The 20,336-nt window shown below is 37.3% G+C and overlaps 1 protein-coding gene across 2 annotated transcripts in view; it reads left to right on the top strand.

Annotated features, from left to right (window-relative positions):
- The first annotated feature begins 10,677 nt into the window (after nt 1-10,677).
- The window catches only part of LOC127949297 (dorsal-ventral patterning tolloid-like protein 1), a 57,054-nt gene continuing 47,395 nt past the window's right edge, over nt 10,678-20,336 (top strand). The window contains exons 1-2 of one of the 2 annotated variants that reach the window (XM_052546385.1): nt 10,678-10,938; nt 12,137-12,542. In XM_052546385.1, the coding sequence (XP_052402345.1) occupies nt 12,365-12,542 (178 nt within the window). In that variant the 5' untranslated portion in view covers nt 10,678-10,938; nt 12,137-12,364. Of the gene's footprint in view, nt 10,939-12,122; nt 12,543-20,336 lie in introns of both variants that reach the window. The other variant, XM_052546384.1, reaches the window with a different exon arrangement.

Genomic DNA, 20,336 nt, shown 5'->3' with positions numbered 1-20,336 from the left:
TGGAATAGCTTCGGACATCAACTGGCAGAATACTGTAGCAGCAGAGGGGGCGCAAAGACCAGGCTGATGGAGAAAACCAAACAAGGCACCACAGAGCAGAGCTCAGATAACCATTGACTGCCGACTCTGAAGCAGACCAAGTGCCAGGCAGGTAGAACCAGTGGCAAGACCCACAGGAACAGGACAGGACCTCTAACACAAAGAGACAAGACAGGACAAAGCTCCACAGGAACATAATTTCTTCCCCGGAGTAAGGGGATAGATAAAAGAAAGAACTGATAAAGAGTAAAGTAACAATAAGAAATAAATAATTGCCAACAAACTTACTTAAAGAACACCAAACAAAATACAAAACCAAAGATCAGGATAGAACAAAAGAATATTACAAGTAAAAGCAAAAAAACAAGAATAAACTGATCGCTAAGACAAGGATCTAGACAAGAACATGGAACTACAAGGGACTAGACAAAACAAGGGCACATGACCAACCAGGCAGGGAGACACAGACATACTCAGCCACATCCACAGACAGAGACAGAGACAAAGATGGAAGGGGTGAGAATTTCCACGAAGCGGCCACTTAAAAGTTCAATGATTTGTAAATACCTTTGCAGGTATTACTGTTAAGGATATCCATGCTGTGGAGAGCAACGTTAAGATGAATATGTCGTCAATATGTGCTGCGTGCATTCCTTTTAATATCACAAACACAACAAAAATGAGAAGGCCGGTGAGAAGACAGAAGAAAGCATCTGATAAGAGACTCCTGGCATCATGTCGACACATGAGGTAATACAAATTACACTGTTATTATAATAGTTTGATTATAAAGTATAGAAAATAGACCAAAAAGAAATTTGCTATTTATTTATTTTTTTGTTACAATAATCCCTTTGGAATCTTTGAACAAGTTATGTCAAAAGTAATCTAAAAATAATCCAAAAGAAGTCAGAATACATTACCTAAAATGAGTTACAACAATTTCAACATGTAATTTTTAATCAGTAACAGACTACAAAGTGTAAGTCTACCCAGCACCTTCTGCAGCCGAGGAAGTCTCAGGCCCTCACATTGAAAAGGAACTTGTCATTATTTTGTCACTGATATTAAGCAAGTTTTTGAACAAAGTCTTAAATTCTTAAATGTATCTCTCTTCAGTAAAGGTAAAGTTTGAAAACTGATTTTTTTTTTTGCCACTCTTCTTTACTGCTATACACAAAGTTCTGCAGTTATGTAAAGTTGTGTAGGCATGTTATTTAGCTCTATTCTGTATAGTTGCTGGCATAGCAGATCCGAGCAGTCTCACCCATTATTCATTCCTTACCTATTAGCATAATCCTGATCAATACTATTGATCCGAGAGGAGACAGCAACTGTATGGCAGTTCTGCTGTTGGTCCAGAGGGATCTCAGAATGCCTAAAACAGCAATACCATCTCTCTAAGGTCCACTTCTCTCATTACTTCATAGCTAGAAGGGTGAGAGTAGCATTGATATGTGTTTAATTAGAGCTAAAAATACACATGCGCTCCAGTCTCCCAGGAGAGCTGACACCAATATCTAATTGAATGCATTAAACAACAGCACAAAGTTTTCACAAATGGCCAATTACTTTTGTTCTTGAGTATGATTTGGAGTCTTGGCTTACTTTGGCATGTTGGTCACTTTCTTTTCTGTTTCTCCCTCTGCCTTGTTATTGAATGGTCTGTTTTTTTCTTTCTTGCTTTTTTTCTTCAAACATGGCCATGTGAAAGGTTGAGGCCTAGGAAATACATTTTTAAAGGTTGCAATTAAAAATGAATATAGCCTATGTTTAATGCTTGAAGTGGCCTTCCTTTGAAATCCTTACTAGACAATTCTTGAGTTAATCAACAGAGGGCACTGTTGAAACATTTTACATTAAAAGTTGGCTAAATAATAAACAATGAATGACAGTTTATGGTAGACATTTAGAGTTATTAGAATTTCTTAACTCAGCTCTCATGTACAAAATTACATATGTATCATTTAAAGGTAGGCTACTCATGTTCCACACATTCATATGTCATTGAGACTGTAATTCTAAATGGGCCAACATGTGAACTGATACAGAATGTTGATTTACCCCATTATAAATAAAATCACAATGGTTAATGCTAATGAGCATATGCATAAACCCTAAACCATAAGCCCTTAAGGTCCAAAATGTTAAAATCGGTCTGCTGTGGTGCAGAACAAGTGCCAAATGGACAACAGACACATAAACCCTCTCAAAATGAGACAAAAGATGGAATCGAAGAACACAAAAGAGAAATTCAGAAAATTCAGAAATTCACTAAAAAATACTTGAGACAGACATGGTCACATGCTACAAGCATTCAAGTGGGTGTGTGGGAGAAAAGGATATTTGTGTGTGTGTGTGTGTGTGTGTGTGTGTGAGAGAGAGAGAGAGAGAGAGAGAGGCAGCATTGCTTTGATTTGAGACCTGTTTCAAATCCTCTCCTTTGTTCGCTTCCCTCCTGTATTTCTCCTGTATTGTTCTTCTGGGTGGCCCAACCTTCTCTTCTTTCTCCAAATATCCTAATATCACTGGGCTGTGAACACCATCCTAATCTGTGAGTGTGTGTGTGTGTACAGTATATGTGTGAGTGTGCAAAGAAAGAATAATGAGAGAGATTCACCTTTATGTTTGTGAGTATCTGTCTGTTTGAACTAGTGTATGTTACTGTTTGTGTATATATATATGTCTGTGGAGTGTAATTGTGTTTAAAAGTGTGTGTGTGTGTGTCTGTGTGTGAGAGAGAGAGATAGATAGAGAAAGATAAAAGAAAGGGGGAGATGCTAGAGAGGTCACTGGGTCCAGTATTTGTATTGTGATGGTAATCATGGGATGTGAGCATCCTGAATTCTTCGATAGTGTCTTTTTGTCTTAAAGGCTTTGGCCTTCTCTATGGTGGTAATAAGTATCACGATTGTTATGTATTCAAAATAAAATAAAAGTAATTAAAAAAAAAAAATGGTGGTGACAAATTTCCACAGTAGAATATATAAAATAATGGTGGTGACAATTATCAGTATTATTATTAATTTTTCAATAAAATAACAAAATAACAAAAAAATAATATTTGTTTAGCTCTGGACCTAGATTTTTTTTCTATTTACGTAGTAAAATCAAAAGAGAAAATCAAATTAAGATGATTAAGATTATTCTTATTACTATACTTTCCTAAGCAATGTAATTTATTATTTTCATTACTTTCATGTATCAAGATTTGCACTGCAGTCCATACAGGGATCGGAACACTAGAGACTAATGGACTGGACTCTTGGAACGAGACAGTAAGTAAACACCCAGAACACTCCAGCAACCATATATTAACTTAATAAAAAAAAAACACTCAGCAACTGCATAGCAACACTGTAGTGAGTTTCGGACCACTCATTTCCTTCATACCATGTAAAAATAAATCTAGTTCAGTCACAAGAATATCTGAGTATAGTCTAATCTTTGGCATTCTTGGCTATATTGTTATAATCTTTTCTTTGACCTGTGCATGTGTGTGGTTATGACTGACTCAAGCTAAGCAGCAGTTGCCCATAAAACACTTCCAAACTATATCTATTAATCATGATACATGCTGGGCTACTGTAGGGGAATCCAGCAGGGAATTAAATTAAGTTTGTGTGTACTGTATGTGCTCTTTTACCTCGTACACTTTCTTTTGATACTCTTTATTCAGTTATTATCCTGCATCTGTCTTTTTATTTAAATAGCACAGTGTAACCTCTTGTTCTTTGTCTTTGTAATGAAAGTCGCATCCTGAATACAGTGATGACTCTCTCTGTGTGTGTGTGTGTGTGTGTGTGTGTGTGTGTGTGTGCGTGTGTGTGTGTGTGTGTGATGTACTCCAGCACACCGAGCCTCCATTTCCCCGTTGGCTGCGGTGGTGTCTGACAAACAGATGCCCTGGAGGCGTTTTAATGCCGACTGTTGGACTTTGAGTTTTATGTATTAGAACAGCTGCTTCTAGGGATCAGCCAATCACAGAGATGAGAAGTCACCTCCACCGACACCTCACACAGACCCGGGCAGAACCCTGCCACAGCCAATCAGAGACCACGTATGATAGGTCACTACCCCAGGCACAAACACACCCTTACACGTTTTGCACATTTTCACTTATTAATCCAAACAAAAAATCTACGAGAAAAATAGCAACCAAATACTACATAATAAAACAATATATATTTTTCTCTAAAAAGGATTATATGTAAGCAATTCTAAAAAAAAAAAAAAATGGGGTGCACTGTAATTTAAAGTGTCCAACGATGCACTTGGAAAGAAGTGCACAGGAAGTTTTCGTCTTTTATATTGATCCAGCTGTTCAAACTTACAGTTGAAGGACAAGCTACAACCTTTTCTTCTTGTCCTCTGTCAATCCATCCATTTCATTCTGAGTTTGGATTGATGAATAGCACTCCTTTAAGATTTAATGATCTTTATTCACTTGATTGTGTTCATTTAGAATATTGCCAAATAATATTACACAAAAAATTAACACTCTTAAAAATTAAGGTGCTTAGGTTCTTAACAGTGATGCCATAAAGAACCATCTTTGGTTCCACAAAGAAATATTCAGTCAAAGGAACCATGTCTTTCTTACTTTTTTATAATCTGAACAACCTTCTTTCCACACAAAGAACCTTTTGAGAAACCAAAAGGTTCTTCAGATGTTAAAGATTCTCTATGGAACCATTTAGACACAAAGTGGTTCTTCTGTGGCACCGTCAAGCATCTTTATATTTACGAGTTAATGACAAGAAAAGGAAATACACAATATAACTATAACAAATAACAAGAAAGATTTTTATTAAATGCCAATAGTAAAATACTTATAAATATATATTTATCAAGATATTGTGGAAAGAAATATGGAATTAAATGTACAATGATGCTTTTTGATCATATATATATATATATTTGTAAAGGCAGTACTTGGTTTCTGAGGGTATGCAGCTGAAATTCATTTTGCTTCAATTAATGGGCAACTGTCTTCTCCAGTAACATCTGCATTGATCAGTTTCTGAAAAACTGTGATGTAAAATGAGATAAAATATCTACTATGCTGCTTGCCTTTTAAAAACCTGAATAGCTACTTTTTAACGACCATAGAGAAACATGTTTTTTTGTGTAACATGACGTTTAGCAGAAGCTAATCAGATTAAAGGCTAACCTGCTAATGCTAATCAGCAGAAGCTTGAACCCTCTATTAGACAACGGCTGTGATTTTGCTCCAAATTACTGTATGGCAAGACAAATGGAAATGAAGGCCTGTCTCATTAAGATCCTGGCTATTTTTACTCCTTATTATTAAAGATTGAAACAGACACTAGGGTGAAGGTCCCTCACATCCAGGTCTTTTTCCATACTAAACTGTCACAGAGGTAGTTTTATAGCCACACTATTGAACAGAATATAAAGTCTAGTTTGCTGCTTCTTCGAGTAAAAACCACCAAAACCTTAATTGGCCTTAAATGACAGAAATGTGTATAGACTTTATGAATTTAGTCTATCCAAAAGTAAAAAGTACAGCTAATTTCACAGGTGTGACTCCAGAACAAAGCAAAATATACAGTTCCACTATACAAAAGGCATCAGTGAACATACTGCTAGGGTCTTGGGGTGTGTTTGCATATGTAGCCCTATACCTCTTGCATTTTAGATGTAAAACTAAACATTAGTTAGCTCCTTTATAGTAAAGACTGTATTTGCAAGGCCATTTCCAGAAATCTGGCACACACACAAACAAACACCAACCTAAACACACAGAAGCTCCTTTAGTTGATGTAACAATCCTTTCAGTATCCTTTGACAAACATTCTTCACGTCCTTTTCCTGTTTCAAAAGGGGCCATTTCCTATAAGCGCCGCCACCTCCATCTGTCCAATCTTCCCCTGTCCACAAAGCCCGAGTGGTTTGGTCCACATGGCTCTTATCTTATCTGGAGTAGTCCACACCTTCATAGTGAGGTGATGGAGGGAGAGAAAAAATGCAAGGGTCTGGACATGAACCTGTGAGTTATACACACACACAACCTTATGAAATAAAAATTTTGCATGGAATGATATTGTGTAATATATGCAAGAATAAGCTAAATAAATCATTTAGCCAGAATAAGTGTGTGTCCATCATGTTTAACATTTAAATTACTTTCTTTCATGCTGTGTTTTAGGTTAGGATTTCATTTAATCACAAAGTGCTTGCAGAAATGTCCACACACATGCACACTCACACACACACACACACACCCTAAAGCTGACCATAATGCACTTCCACTCCGGAGAGGAAACATATCTCACACAGCCAGAGACAGAGACTCAAAGAGACACCAGTTCCTGACACACACATAAACTCTTTACTTAAGGAAAATCACAGCATGGTTATTTCCGTGTGCTAGTATGGGGCTCAAAGCTCAGCTTTTTTTTCAGAAATTACTCGACTGTGTCCCACATGCAATTGTAAATGTACATTTCTTTACAAGCACACACATTTTACAAGTGAATATTTTTCTATCACTCCTTCTGCAGCTGTTCTGTTTCTTTGAAATCCTCTAATTGCACAGGTTTATTCAAATTAAAATATGAATTAAGTTCTGTTTTAACTGTAAGCCTTATCTTAAGTACACACACAAACAGTTTGTTCATGGTAGACCCATGCCTTTATGTGTTTTCTTTTCATTCCACCGCTTGCCCTTGTCTACTGTTCTGCCTATTACATATTGTCAACCATTCTTTGTAGGTACAATATGTAAGTGGAAATGGGTTACATTATAATTATATTATTGTACAAAATAATATTGATTCACCCTTTTAAGGGCTTTCAATGCAATGAAAAAAAAAACTTAAAAATTTTAAACTCTCAGTACATCCATTTCACTGACCTCACTTCGGTCACCTCGCTCCTGTAACACACACTCTTACACACAGTGTTTAAACAGAGGAAATCCTCTCTTCCCGTTGGCTGAGTGTGTGTTTACTCACAGAAGGACTCTACTACACTCCAGAACTGAGGTCACACATGGGGTGAAAGGGCACGGTCCCTCTCTCCACACTTATACACAGTGTGTACCAGACTTCACCTCTCGCACTGAAGCACTCTATGCCTTCCTCTTAGTATATTACTAAATACTACGTGTAAGCAACAGAAACCCCTAGAGTGTTAAATGTGTTCTTCTGAAAGATTTAATGACCATGCATGTATAAAACAATGACTCAACAGTTCACCTGAAATGGCAATGGCATTATGAAAAGGCAATGCCACTGTGCTTTCTGTACAGACCTCAATTCATATTTAAAATAACATGAGAAACAGAGCAAGTAGTGGCGGGAATTTCTCAGTGACTCTTTCTGCGGGTGATATCATTACGCCGGCAAGTCTTGTTGAGTGAGAATTCATTCATCTAATCATTCAGAAAAAAAGCTGTTTCATTCAGGACAGGCGAATGCCTTAGTGAGTCGCTGAAACATTTACTCAACTGATTCATTCAAAAACACTAATCCGGTCAGGAACAAAACACCAGTACTGTGTGTTGCATTGGTGACAATGTAAATATAATGCTACTGTGGTGGGGAAGAAATTTAAGCTATAAGTAAGATTAGTACTGACCAAGAACAGAGGCTGTCATGTGGATCAACTTACTTTGTGTATTTTCAATAGTTTCAATATGAAAATAACTTTTATATTGATTCAATGGATTAATTGCATTTTGGTGGGAAAAAAAGTTTTTTTTAATAAATCTTTGAAAATCAAAATCTGTATTTGAATGTTAATGTTTTTATAACCTACAGATGCTATTTGAAAGTTAGAAACAGAAAATAGAAGCTATTACTTACTGATACATTAATCAGTTTCTTGTTAGTTAATAGTAGTTACTAAGATGTTAATCTGCACGATGTTAGTCATTTGTTTCTGTGAAGTGATTCATTAATTACAGAACAGTATTCTAAAGTTTTACCCAATTTAGGAACAAAAATATATAATTAATTTAATTCATGTAACATTTAGAAGTAGTTACCAGGCTTTCCTGATTGCCTTTTAGTAAATCACTTGCCTAGTCATCCACAGACTCAAAAATAGAACGTGGTAAAACTTTGATTCAAGTGTGTTTTTAGGTTGTGGTTTAGTTGTTAGAATAAACATTAGTATAATGCAAATATAATTTGCAAATAGTTAAAATTCTTTTACAGTAAATTATAGTTTCTTTACATGTGCTGTTTTGGACAAAATCTGCCCAAGTGTTTGTTTGATATATCCATTAGTACTTTGCTTAAAAAAAATAAAAAAAATAAAAATCTATATTTGTCTTTGCTAACTATTTTCATGTTATGTTGATCAGTTCATCTTCACTTTTCTCATTTTAGATAGCATGTCCTTGTGAAAATATTCACATATCGGAATGCTAATATATGATAACCAATCAGTGTGATCTCTTGCAGAATGGCTCTGACACTGATACAACATAATTGGCTGAAAAGCTGCCAACGGTGATTTGACAAGTTCCACTGGTGCAGAACACACAGAAAAACTGGACCAACAGATGCTCAATGACAGTCTGAAAACATGTAACCATCAGTTTGGTCTGTCTATGAAAACATGTTTGACATTTGTGCCAAAAGTTATTGCACAGGCCTATAACATTTACAGAAAAAAAGTATTACAAATATTTGTAATACTTACAATTACAATACTTATGCTTTATTCAAAAATGTATTTAAATTTGGGCCTTTATTACATTAAATAAAATGTATGCTTTTAGGAGACACTTTTATCCGAAGCTACTTACAGTGCATTCTGGCTAACATATTTTACCTAACATGTGTTCCCTGGGAATCAAACCCACAACCTTGTGCTGCTAACACAAAGCTCTACCACTTGAGCCACAGGAACACATTAAGAACAAAGAAGAACCAATATATTTGTGACTTTACTTTTTAAGTCCACTCTCAGCCAAACTCAGAGACAAGTCAAACTGCAGCCTGTGTCGGTCAGTCTGATAGCTCCATGCTAATCACTTCTTTATTTAATTCCTTTTCTTACTTACGCCTCCATCCCAATGAACATTGGATAGCTGCTAAGGTTACTGTGGATCAGATGTCAACCATTAAAGTCCTGGAATAGACCTCTGATTAGTGTTGGAGGACTGGCAGTGTAAGACCCGCACTGAGAATCCAGTAGAGTAATTCAAACATTTTAGGATTAAGGGCTCATAACATACCATTCTACTATAAAAATGTACAGGGAGCAGTGGAATCGTCAAATCAATGAATATATTCACTTTGCTGCACCTTACCTAGTCACAGGTGATTTATAATAAGTGGGTTTTTTTTAGACCAGTGAGGTGTAGTGATTTTATAAGGACTCATGATAGTACCACATTCTATAAGAGTTGATCGCTCACTTTAAATTAGGTTATTAATTTAAATGGAAATTTTTATCGAATGCATTATTTAGCTGATGGCATGCACTGGACTGAAAAATGATTGAGTGTGATTATGACATACTTGGTTTCACTGTATTAGAAAGGACAGCTCATGGGCACAAAAGTTTTTAGCAGAGGATAACCCCAAATATAATATGTTGATTTAAAGGAACAACATATGGATCTATGTTGTGTGTTTACAATATTGTTTTTAAAAAAAGAAATATCTTCACCAAGGCTGCATTTATATACAGTCATTATGCTAGTCTTAATTGTCTAACAATCCATACAGTAATGTAATATACTGAATAAGAAACAGGATAGAGGAGAGATTTTCAGTGGTATAAATCTCAAAATATTATTATTATTATTTTAATCGTGATACAAATTTTGGCTAAGTAAAAAAACAAAATCATTTATTCATCAAGTACACAATGACTTGACCAAAAGTGACAGTAAAGACATTTATAATGTTACAAAATATTATTTTTTTTAGCTTTCTGATCATCAAAGAATCTTGAAAAAATGCATCATGATTTTCACAAAAAATTATTAAGCAGCTAAAACTGTTCTCAACATTGATAACGAGAACCATTATTAATAACTGAGCTGTAATCATTTAGCACCAAATCAGCATATTAAAATGATTTCTGAAGGATCATGAAACTAAAAATTCAGCTTTGCCATGCCATCACCTGAATACATTAGGCTACATTTTAAAATATTCAAATAAACAGTTATTTTTAGATTGTAGTATATGTCACAATATAATTTTTTTTTTTGTAATCAAACGAATGATACTATTAATAATAATAAATAAATACATGAAAAATAAATAATGTGTTCTATTATTTATTAAGGTGTTTTCGTTTTGGGTGAGTTGTTTCCACAATGTAGGCAAAATGCACGCACACAAAGAGTATCTTCTCTGTTCCACACAACCAAGGAGATTCCCCACCCGTCAAGACCATCTATACACTGGATTGTTTAGCCACTACCAACTCCCTCTGACTTCTGTCAGCGGCCATTCATGCATGCTGTAGTCATTCATCATCTTAACCACATAAAGCCCGTCTATAAACATCTAGTGCTCTTGTCGTGCAGTGTATGAATGTGTGCTCGAGTTTTGCAAAGTGAGGCATAGCTTGATGGATTGATGGCGTGACGTCAACACACAGTTACCTTGCCGTGAGGGAGGGGGGGATTAATCTGTGTTTGTGTGTGTCAGGAGGGAGAGAGAGAGAGAGAGAGAGAGAGACGCTTTAATCTCCAGGGAAATGGGCACGTTTGGAATAAGCGGTACCAGTCAGCAAGCGCACTTTAATATTCCAGTGGCTGTGGAAGAAGTGTTTCCAGAGAGAGAGAGAGAGAGAGAGAGAGAGAGAGGGAGGGAGAGAGAGAGGGGGAATATGAGGGCAGTACTCAAGATGAGCCTGCGCTTTGAGGCTGTACAAAACTAGACCCTGAGGGCATTCTCTGAGGTAAGCTCCGTCTCTCTCATATTTTACAAGGTTTGACGCCACGTTGTTAAACGTACGGCGCGTCTATTCTTTATGTTTGTAAAGTAGCGCGCGATAAAGGTTCGAGTCTCCTCGCGCTTGCTTGGACGCGGCGCGCTCTGTTCTGTCAAATGTGACGGCTGTGCTTAAACCCTAACGGCTTCGCAGTAAACTCTCTTAAATAGGCGTTAAAGGAGACCGGGCCCTGGGGTTATAGCCGGTAAATTGTATTAGTCAGGACATGAGAGTGGATAAACGAGCTCAAAGCTGGCTTCATGAAGTCCGTTCGGCGTTTTGACAGTCACTTCACTCAAGTCAGAGAAGTTTGTAGCTATATTCTAACCGAGATGTGTTGAATGGAGCAAACGTATAAATCAGCAATAGCCTGCTTTTTTACTAGTGTTTCTTGGCTTCCTTGTTCCAGCAGGCTGCAGCTATTTTGAGGTCCACACTGTCCAAATTAAAGAAGCCTCACGCAGCAAATTACACACTGAGAAACTGCTTTTAGTTCAGAGACGTGTGTGACACAGAGAGAAAGAGAGGTTGAGACAGACAGACAGACCTACTTTATGAGGGGAGTTAAACAGGTTTGTTAAATGTCACACCACAGCCGCTTTTACTGTCACCTCCTAATAAAGCAACTATTGTATTTATAACAGTTTTTAAATGCGATCTCACCTACATGGAACTTGCGTTACATCCTGAAGTTTTGTATAGGCGACGGGAAAACAGTGCTTTTGTCAGATTCTTGCTCAAATTTTAGTGAACGTGTGACTTTTACAGCTACCGGCTCGTTTTGGGGGGAACTCGGTTGGTATTGTTAAAGTAAGTCATATAGTTTCCTGTTTTTATAATGCAATGCACGAAATATGTATGGTTGTTGTTCTTAAAGAAGTAAGTAGGTTGGGTGCACAAGAAAGTCTATCTATCTATCTATCTATCTATCTATCTATCTATCTATCTATCTATCTATCTATCTATCTATCTATCTATCTATCTATCTATCTATCGACATCGTCATTTTGAGCTTCTGTAAAAGTCTGCTCTGAGTCATTTAAATATGTTAAACATCTTCATTTAAATATTAATTTAAATGTAGCTACATCAAGCCTCACCCCCTGCCACTATCTTTACTTGTTTCATTTAAAGACTGGCTTTCATTCCAGCTCTGCCTCTTTAGGGAATCTGACTGTGCAAGAGAAAAGAAAAGTGAGCTGGTATCTGATGAGCTGATGCATTGGGCGTCCAGCTGAGATGCCGCGACGCTGACAGTCCTGCCCCGTCTGTCGAACCGGACCAATGATGATAATGAAGATGAGGATGTCCACACGGCGCGTGTAGCGCTAAATCACCACTACCGGACCCTTACGAGACACTCCACTCTGATCCGCGCTCATTCAAACTTCAGATGGACTGCCTTCACTCAGCACTGACCAGTAAAATGAATTGGATCACACTCCTGCTGGCCGGCTTGACTTTTTTGGGCAAAGTGTCCTTGCACAGCTGCTTAGATTATGATGACAGCTATGATTATTATGAAGATGAAAAAACAGAAACGATAGACTACAAGGATCCCTGCAAAGCTGGTAAGGCGCTTTTGTGCGTTTTTTCTTGCTTTTGATAGCCTATGCAAATTATTTCTGTTAGGTAGCCTAGCTGATCAAAGGAGAAAGCATAAACGTCTAATTCGCAATTCACACTGTGTTCTATTGTTATATGCTAAACGTAGTCTATGGAGGAATGAGCGCTTTTTATTCCCGAACTTCAGTTATTTACGCTGAGACTCGCACGGGTCACTCATTGAGTCATTTGGCGCGCGAGCATCAGAGATCAGCGACGCATCTCTTTTAATCCTTTTTTTTTTTTTTAAATATCCCTCGCAAGCTTCGCACGACCCATCCTCCCCCGCTGAAATGATCTAGCCCGCTTTAATTCAGTTTCTCCCGGGATGATCCCGTGGCTCGCGGGGCCACGTGCGCTCCGCTGTCATAAACCCGTGCCCTCCGCGCACACGTTTGTCCGTGCAGGTAAAGTGCGCTTGCACGGTTTACAATCTCTTATGTAGTTATTATATCAATCTAAGTTGAAACGGAGTTCACTCTGTTCATGTGAACCACAATTTCACCTGCTGACAGCTTGCATGCAAAATTGATCAACGAACGTCATTAATTCTAATTACGTAAAAGTAACTAGTTATTACAAATAATCCGTGGTTCTCTTATAACGTTTCCGTTGTGCATTATTGTATTTGTATTTTATGTTTACGTAGTGTAATGATTATGTAGATTTAGTGGTATATAGACATAAATAGACATTTATCATGGAATATCAAGGGTTGGACTGTAAAGATTACAGAAACACTCAAGGGGCCATGTGTATATGTTAGCATATAACCAATTTTAGATGACTATGTTTAAGTCTTTGTTGACACATATCCACACAGAAGGCCAATACGATTTATATTTCACTCTGTCCTCTTTTGGATGTGTAAGTAAACTCCACCTAGGCATAACAGATATTTAAATGCATCATCTGCAGTTACATTTTGTGAAATTGCTCTGTTCCTCCCTCTCTCACATGCCAACACACAGATTTACTCACATAATCTCTCTCTCCACATTCTCTCTCTCATTTTCCTTTGTGTATATATCATGTTTACTCAGGAACTATAAATCTAAGCATTTGTTTCTCTGCTTTAGTGTGTTGGCATTGTTTCCAGGCTTTTATGAGACAGATGTATGTACACATGCAGATGGCACACATACTGTACACACAAGCAATATGGATTTCTGATGAGAATGAAAAAAAAAAAGCATTTAAGTGGTTTGTGTGAATGTTTGTATGTGTGCAGTGTGTATGTATGTTTGAATTAGTGTGTCTGTGTTTGGGTGTATGTGTGTGGGGAGTATGACTGTTTGGCAGTTATAGGGAGGACCTCTGTTTTTCCAAACTGTGAAACATTCAGCCTAGAATTTTGACAGGCTCGTTGATAGCAGTACTACAGGGAAAGGGTGGACAACATTTCACATAAACTTTTAGCACATACATAAATAAATAGACATAGAAAACACTTTTAATCTTTATTACACACATTTCTCTTAGATATCTATCACATATTCCAAGGCGACCATAATTCATACTGTTAGTACTGGAAGTGTTAAATGCAAGTAAACAGCCTGTGCCATGTATACTGTATGAACATGTACCCAACTCCCTTATAATTACCAGTGTACACCCAAAATGACTTAATGTCTTACTCAGGATAATATTTCAGATACGGTTAATCTGCTATTACGCTAAACTTGCATGTAATTCATGTAATTCATAAACCACAACTTTATATGTTGTTGCTACGGTAATGATATGTATTGGTGGGGTTTGTGTTACAGTGCTTAAAGTTCTTTGCATCATAGCAGGTAAAATGCTGACTGTCCAAAAACCGTCCAGGTCATTGAGCGTGTTCGATCCAGTTCTCTCTAATGCTAATGTTAGCCACTCTCTTAGCTGATGGAGCATTTACTGGCGCGTCTGCAGTGTAGCCTTGCATTAGCATATCTGCGCTGCGTTGATGTTTTAGCAGAAATAGACATGCTAATTTAATGCAAGGTGTCGATGGGGGGAGCTGCTGTGTCTTTCAGATGAATAGACCCAAATTTAGTTTAATTGTTTACAGGCATACAGTATTAAACCTTGGCCTTAAAGGGTTAGTTCACCCAAAAATGAAGATTATCCCAGAAATTACTCACCCTCAAGTCATCCTAGGTGTATATGACTTTCTTCTTCCAGATGTATCCAGTCAGAGTTATATAAAAATTGTTTTTGATCTTTCAAGCTGTTTCATGGCACTCAGCGGGTGTTGCATGCATCAGTCCAAAAGAAATTAAATAAAAAGCACCTATCCATAATAAAAAATGTCTCGTATGGCTCCTGGGGGTGAACAAAGGCCTTCTGTAGCAAATCGATGCGTTTTTATATCCATATTCAAAATGTAATAATCACTTTAATGTAGCTTGCACCCAGTGTTGTACACGGATGCAGTTCCGGGCAGATAATATATGGAGGTCGGTTTTGCGCACGCATTGAATAAATTTGTTATTTTTCTTTACTTTTCAAAAAGCATTTTCATAGCTTCTTAAAATAATGATTGAACCCCTGATGTCACATGGATTATTTTACCGATGTCCTTGCTATGTTTCTGGACCTTGATCGTGTATGGACACTTGCTGTCTTTTAGTGCTGTTAAAATGAATGAAAAACTAAATTCTAATTTCCTACTTAAATATGATAAATTATCATATATTGTATTATTATATTATAATGTATTATATTCAAATTTAAAATGCATAATTTCATTTAGGGGGTAAAAAGCTTTTGGCTTCTCTCCTGAGGCCACAAGAGGGCATATTGCGCAAAATATCTTGCACGTTTCTTGTGGTTCTGCTGTTTGAGTGTCAGGTTTCAGAAATTGTGTGACATACTGTAAAATAAAATAACATAAAAAAAACTGTAAAATACATATTTTGGAATTTGTGAATATAAAGCAAGACATTATTAACTCCCTATATTAACTATATGGAAGGCTTTGGGTGTGGCAACTTGTTTGGTTATGTTTTGTAGTTTTAGAAAAATTCAAGGGTTGCAAAACCTGAAATGCACGCACATTTACTTCTGTATGTTCAAGGTGTACCACTTTCATGAGTTCATATTAATGGTTTGTTTTGGTTGAAATAACAGAAGGCTATTAGCTCCATTAATGAGGTAAATGAATTGTTTAGGACTTCTGTTTTTGTTTACAGAAACCAAGAGCTCTATGGGTTTCAATGGGTCACTAAAGGGCTAGTTACATTATACAGTCATTAGGTGATGTTATCTCTTTCTGTTATCTTAAGACATTGTAAACCTAATGACACTGCTGCTACAGAATAACCAATCTTTTCTGATAATGCAAATTTTGTCCACGCCTCCTTGTTTAGTCAAGAGAAACATAAACAATCCCAAGGGAGTTTACTGGGGGTGTATGCAGAGAGACTTAGGGGCAAACACACAGAAAAGAAAGCTAATGCTCTCAAAAAAAAGTCAACATCTTTATTGGCATGATTGTCAGCATTTACAGTGATTGTTTACACAGTACTTACAAATAAAATATATTTATATTATTAATAATGAAATATACAGTACATAAAATTAATGAAGGCAGATCAAGAAAGTAGTATAGGAAATAAAGAAAAATATAAAAGAAGTTAAAAAAGGACAAGAAAAATAGAATAAGAAAAATAGAATAAAACAACATAGAATATGTCAGTGGTGAATTTATGGTATATACAAAATTGTAGTAATGGATCATCTGTCAAAGTAACACACTAAATCTAACACTATACTAATACTTTCTTCCCCGTTTTATAGTTCATTCACAGTGTTTGCAGTTCCTGTCAGATACTTTCTACACTTCATTCCTCACTCTTTCTTTATTGCCTAAACATGATTTTTTCCCCCATTAGTTTTATAGAGGGCATTGGTTCATTTTGTGAAATTGTAGTTTATAGTCCTCCAGTTTGTAGATGTCTGCATTTAGTAAGCAAGAACAGCTTAATGGCAGAGAACTACTCCTAGAGATGTTGTCTTGGGGAAGTCGTGGCTTAGTGGTTAGAGATTTTAACTCCTAACCATAAGGTTGGCAATACTACGACTGAGGTGCCCTTAAGCAAGGCAATGAACCCCCAACTGCTCCCTGGGCACTGCAGCATAAATGGTTGCCGAGTGCTGCGGGTTGTGTGTTTACTGCTGTGTGTGTGCACTTTGGATGGGTTAAATACAGAGCACCAATTCTGAGTATGGGTCAACATACTTGGCTGTATGTTATGTCACTTTCACAAAGCGTCCAAAATTAACTTTGTTATGCATAACAATGGTGAGTAATTCATTAAAATTTAAAGAGTAACTAAACCCTAAACCAACTTCTTTTAGCTAATGATCTATAAGAATGGGGCTTTATTAGAGCTGTTCATTGATTCGAGTAACTTTTTTGGCATTTGAGTGTAAAGTTTTTTAATTCTACAAAATATGGTGTAAAAACGTCTGAGTGCTGCCCTCTTCAGGCTGAACGGTGGCTACTGCAGTTGATTTTTCCTATTGGATGTTGCGGTGGCAAGTGACGTAAGCGGTGGCAGGGTGACTTGAGCAGTTTCCAGCTCACCACGCCCCTTAGTACGAGCTACCACGCCCCTGGCAGTATAAAACCATCTTGTTCCGTCAAAATCACTGTAGTGAGTCAGGAGTTGAAATGCGAGTATTGAAAACGATCAGGATAGACTATTATAGCATCTATTTAGCATATCAATTGTATAGTTATTTAGATCTTCATGTAAGCGTAGATTTATCTGTATTTAGTACAGTGGTCAGGATGGTACGTAGGTGTAGTGTTGCTGGTTGTGACAGCACTGCTGGACTGCATAGTTTTCAAGCAGACATTAAAATTAGGCGCCAGTGATTGCATGCACTTGGCCTGGAAGACTGTGAGTTCCCGCCTAGAGCTGGAGGGTGCAAACTGCATTTTACGCGGGACTGCTTCTCCAACGCAATGGAGGTGGAGATGGGCTTCTCCACACAGCCCTACCACTCAAATTAGAAAAAATTGTAAGATAACTGATGTGAATCAGGCTAAAGTAATAGTGATAGTTTTGAACACTGGCTATTTATGTACTTGCTCAAATATTGATTTCGGATCATTTTTAACCAAAAAAACGTACGGACTGCAGCTTTAAAGGGGGGGTGAAATGCTCGTTTTCACTCAATATCCTGTTAATCTTGAGTACCTATAGAGTAGTACTGCATCCTTCATAACTCCAAAAAGTCTTTATTTTTATTATATTTATAGGAGAAATATAGTCTGTACCGATTTTTCCCGGAAAAACACGAGCGCCTAGAGGCGTGACGTGTGGGCGGAGCTAAAGAATCACGAGCACCAGTAGGCTTTTGAGTTGAGAGCATGTGGAAGCTGTGACACAGATCCAGAGGCTGAAATTTAACAAGAGCAGCATCAGCAAAGGCGGTATGCTATGTGGTATGTACTGAAACTGTATATATTTGCTTAGCGGTTATGGAAAATGACTAAGTTCCACTTTATGTCGTCTTTTTTTTTTTTTTTTAAGCTGTACATGTGGAAAGTGCAGTTTGATGACAACATCGCATGTTGTTTACTTGATGTGCTTACGCGCTGATAGCTAAGTTAACAACACAGAGATATTTGAAGCAGTTTTACTCACCGCATGTGGTTCCAACACACGATCGTGACCCTTTTCCGTTGGGACTGCATTATCCTTAAGAAATAAACGATGTGCAATCCGAAATGCAGGGAACAAACAAAAACACTTGCACAACTCCGTTGATGCTCTGTAAAAATAAACTCCATCCACTGGTCCCTTAATGCTGTTTCTCTTTTGGTAATCTGTGCAGGGTTGTCTTGCCCTGGCAACCAAAAACACACTTCTTTTGTGACTTTTCGCGACGCTCTCGCTCTGATCAGGCTGTGCTCAGCCTCTCTCAGTGCTCTGCTATACTGGAGCGCGCGCTAGGACCCATATAAGGAAATTCCGCTCCATCTAACGTCACACAGAGCCATACTTGAAAAAAACTTTCCGAAACTTGTGACAAACCGGAAGAGGTTTTTTTGGAACAAAAATACTCCTTCAAACGTACAACTTCATTTTTGAAACTTTGTCCATGTTTAGCATGGGAATCCAACTCTTTAACAGTGTAAAAAACTCAGTATGCATGAAATAGCATTTCACCCCCCCTTTAATGAACAAAGCAAAATTGACTTGTTTAAGTGATAATTATCCTCTATATTCGTAATAAACAACACCATTGTCAAGTCATTGGTTTACGCAAGATAAGATAGTCTTTCTCTCTTTGAAAAGCTGCACCTGTCACAAAAATGTGAAGAATACACATCATAATTTTATTCTGAATTGAATAGTTTTAGTGGCTTAGTGCAAAGAGTTTTGGGACAATAAGCATACTAGATTTTTTAACTGAGGTAAAAGTTGTTAAAAGACAGACAAATTGGTCTCGGCATAGGTACACATATATTGTATATACAATTTCAACTGCTTGTATCATCACAAAATGTAAACTACATATTATCGCCCAATCTGCTTAATGTAACATGACACGAGGATAAAACAAACATCATCACCAACATTATTTTCTGTGAAGCTGCTTTGAAATAATGAAAAATTTGGAATGACATGATCAAGTCAGAATCATCATACCCTTTTTACATATCAGCTTAAATATAAATTATGTTGCAGCTCCTTATGAAATTACCGATCACTTAAAAAAAAAAAAATTACTCACTAAAGCAAATTTTATTGCACAATTGGTGCTTAGCGTTATTTTTGGACACTGAACACAGACATTTTACCATTGGAACTGCTGGTCAGATTAATGTCTAGGAGGGAATCACGCCTGTCTGACAGTAGTCTGGTCATTTATTTCTTCTTTGAGTTTGTGTAACTGTGTTTATGTTATATTATGTGTTGCAGCTGGGTGTCAATTTCACCTCTACATACGTGTCAGATTCATATCCATCTGTTTACATATTGCTTATGACCTTGTATATGTGTGTATGTATGGTGGAAATGACTCTGTGTGGTTGATCATCTTGCTTCTGTTGTTCTTGGGGAAACAGAATGTGAGTATTTGGCCGTGTGCTTATCTCATGCCATTAGAGTGCACTAAACACATTTCCATCTCTTTGTACGCTGATTTCCCTCACTGTGTGTGTATGTGCGCATGTGTGTGTCGAATGTGGGAGCCCACTTCATTCAGGCACTTATCTCTTCCTGGTAGCCTGCATCCTGCCACTTAGCTTGAGAAGAATCTCTCTCACTCACACATACACACACACAGACACACACACACACACCTTCATTCATGCCGGTACAAAAGAGGGTTTTTGTCATAAAACTGTGCACACAGCAAAACAGAGCGTGTGAGTGAGTGAAAAGGGAAACAACTTTCACTTGCAGTTGTATTGTTTGAGTGTCTGCAACATAAAAGTGATGTATTCAAATGCATAGAATTTGATTTTTCATTCAGGTTTTACTTGAATGTAAAACATGACATCAGTCTGTCTTCACAAGTCTAGACACACTCACATTAAAATTCAAAGCTTTCAAGACCTCATCAGATGGCTGTTGGCTCTTTGACTGCACTTACTTAAACTTTTCCCTGAAGTCAGCTTGTCATAATCAGAGTAGCTGAGTTGCTGTATGTGTGTGAGATAAAGATGGTCAGTTTAAAACAAGAGGATTTTCCAGGAGCACTCTGGCCTGACAGCCAGCTTCCGAAAATTCCCAAAAATTCCAACGTCAGCACTG

The sequence above is a fragment of the Carassius gibelio genome, chromosome B1 (assembly GCF_023724105.1).
Source record: "Carassius gibelio isolate Cgi1373 ecotype wild population from Czech Republic chromosome B1, carGib1.2-hapl.c, whole genome shotgun sequence".
Lineage (NCBI taxonomy): Eukaryota > Metazoa > Chordata > Actinopteri > Cypriniformes > Cyprinidae > Carassius > Carassius gibelio.
This window is presented reverse-complemented; position numbering and strand designations above follow the sequence as displayed.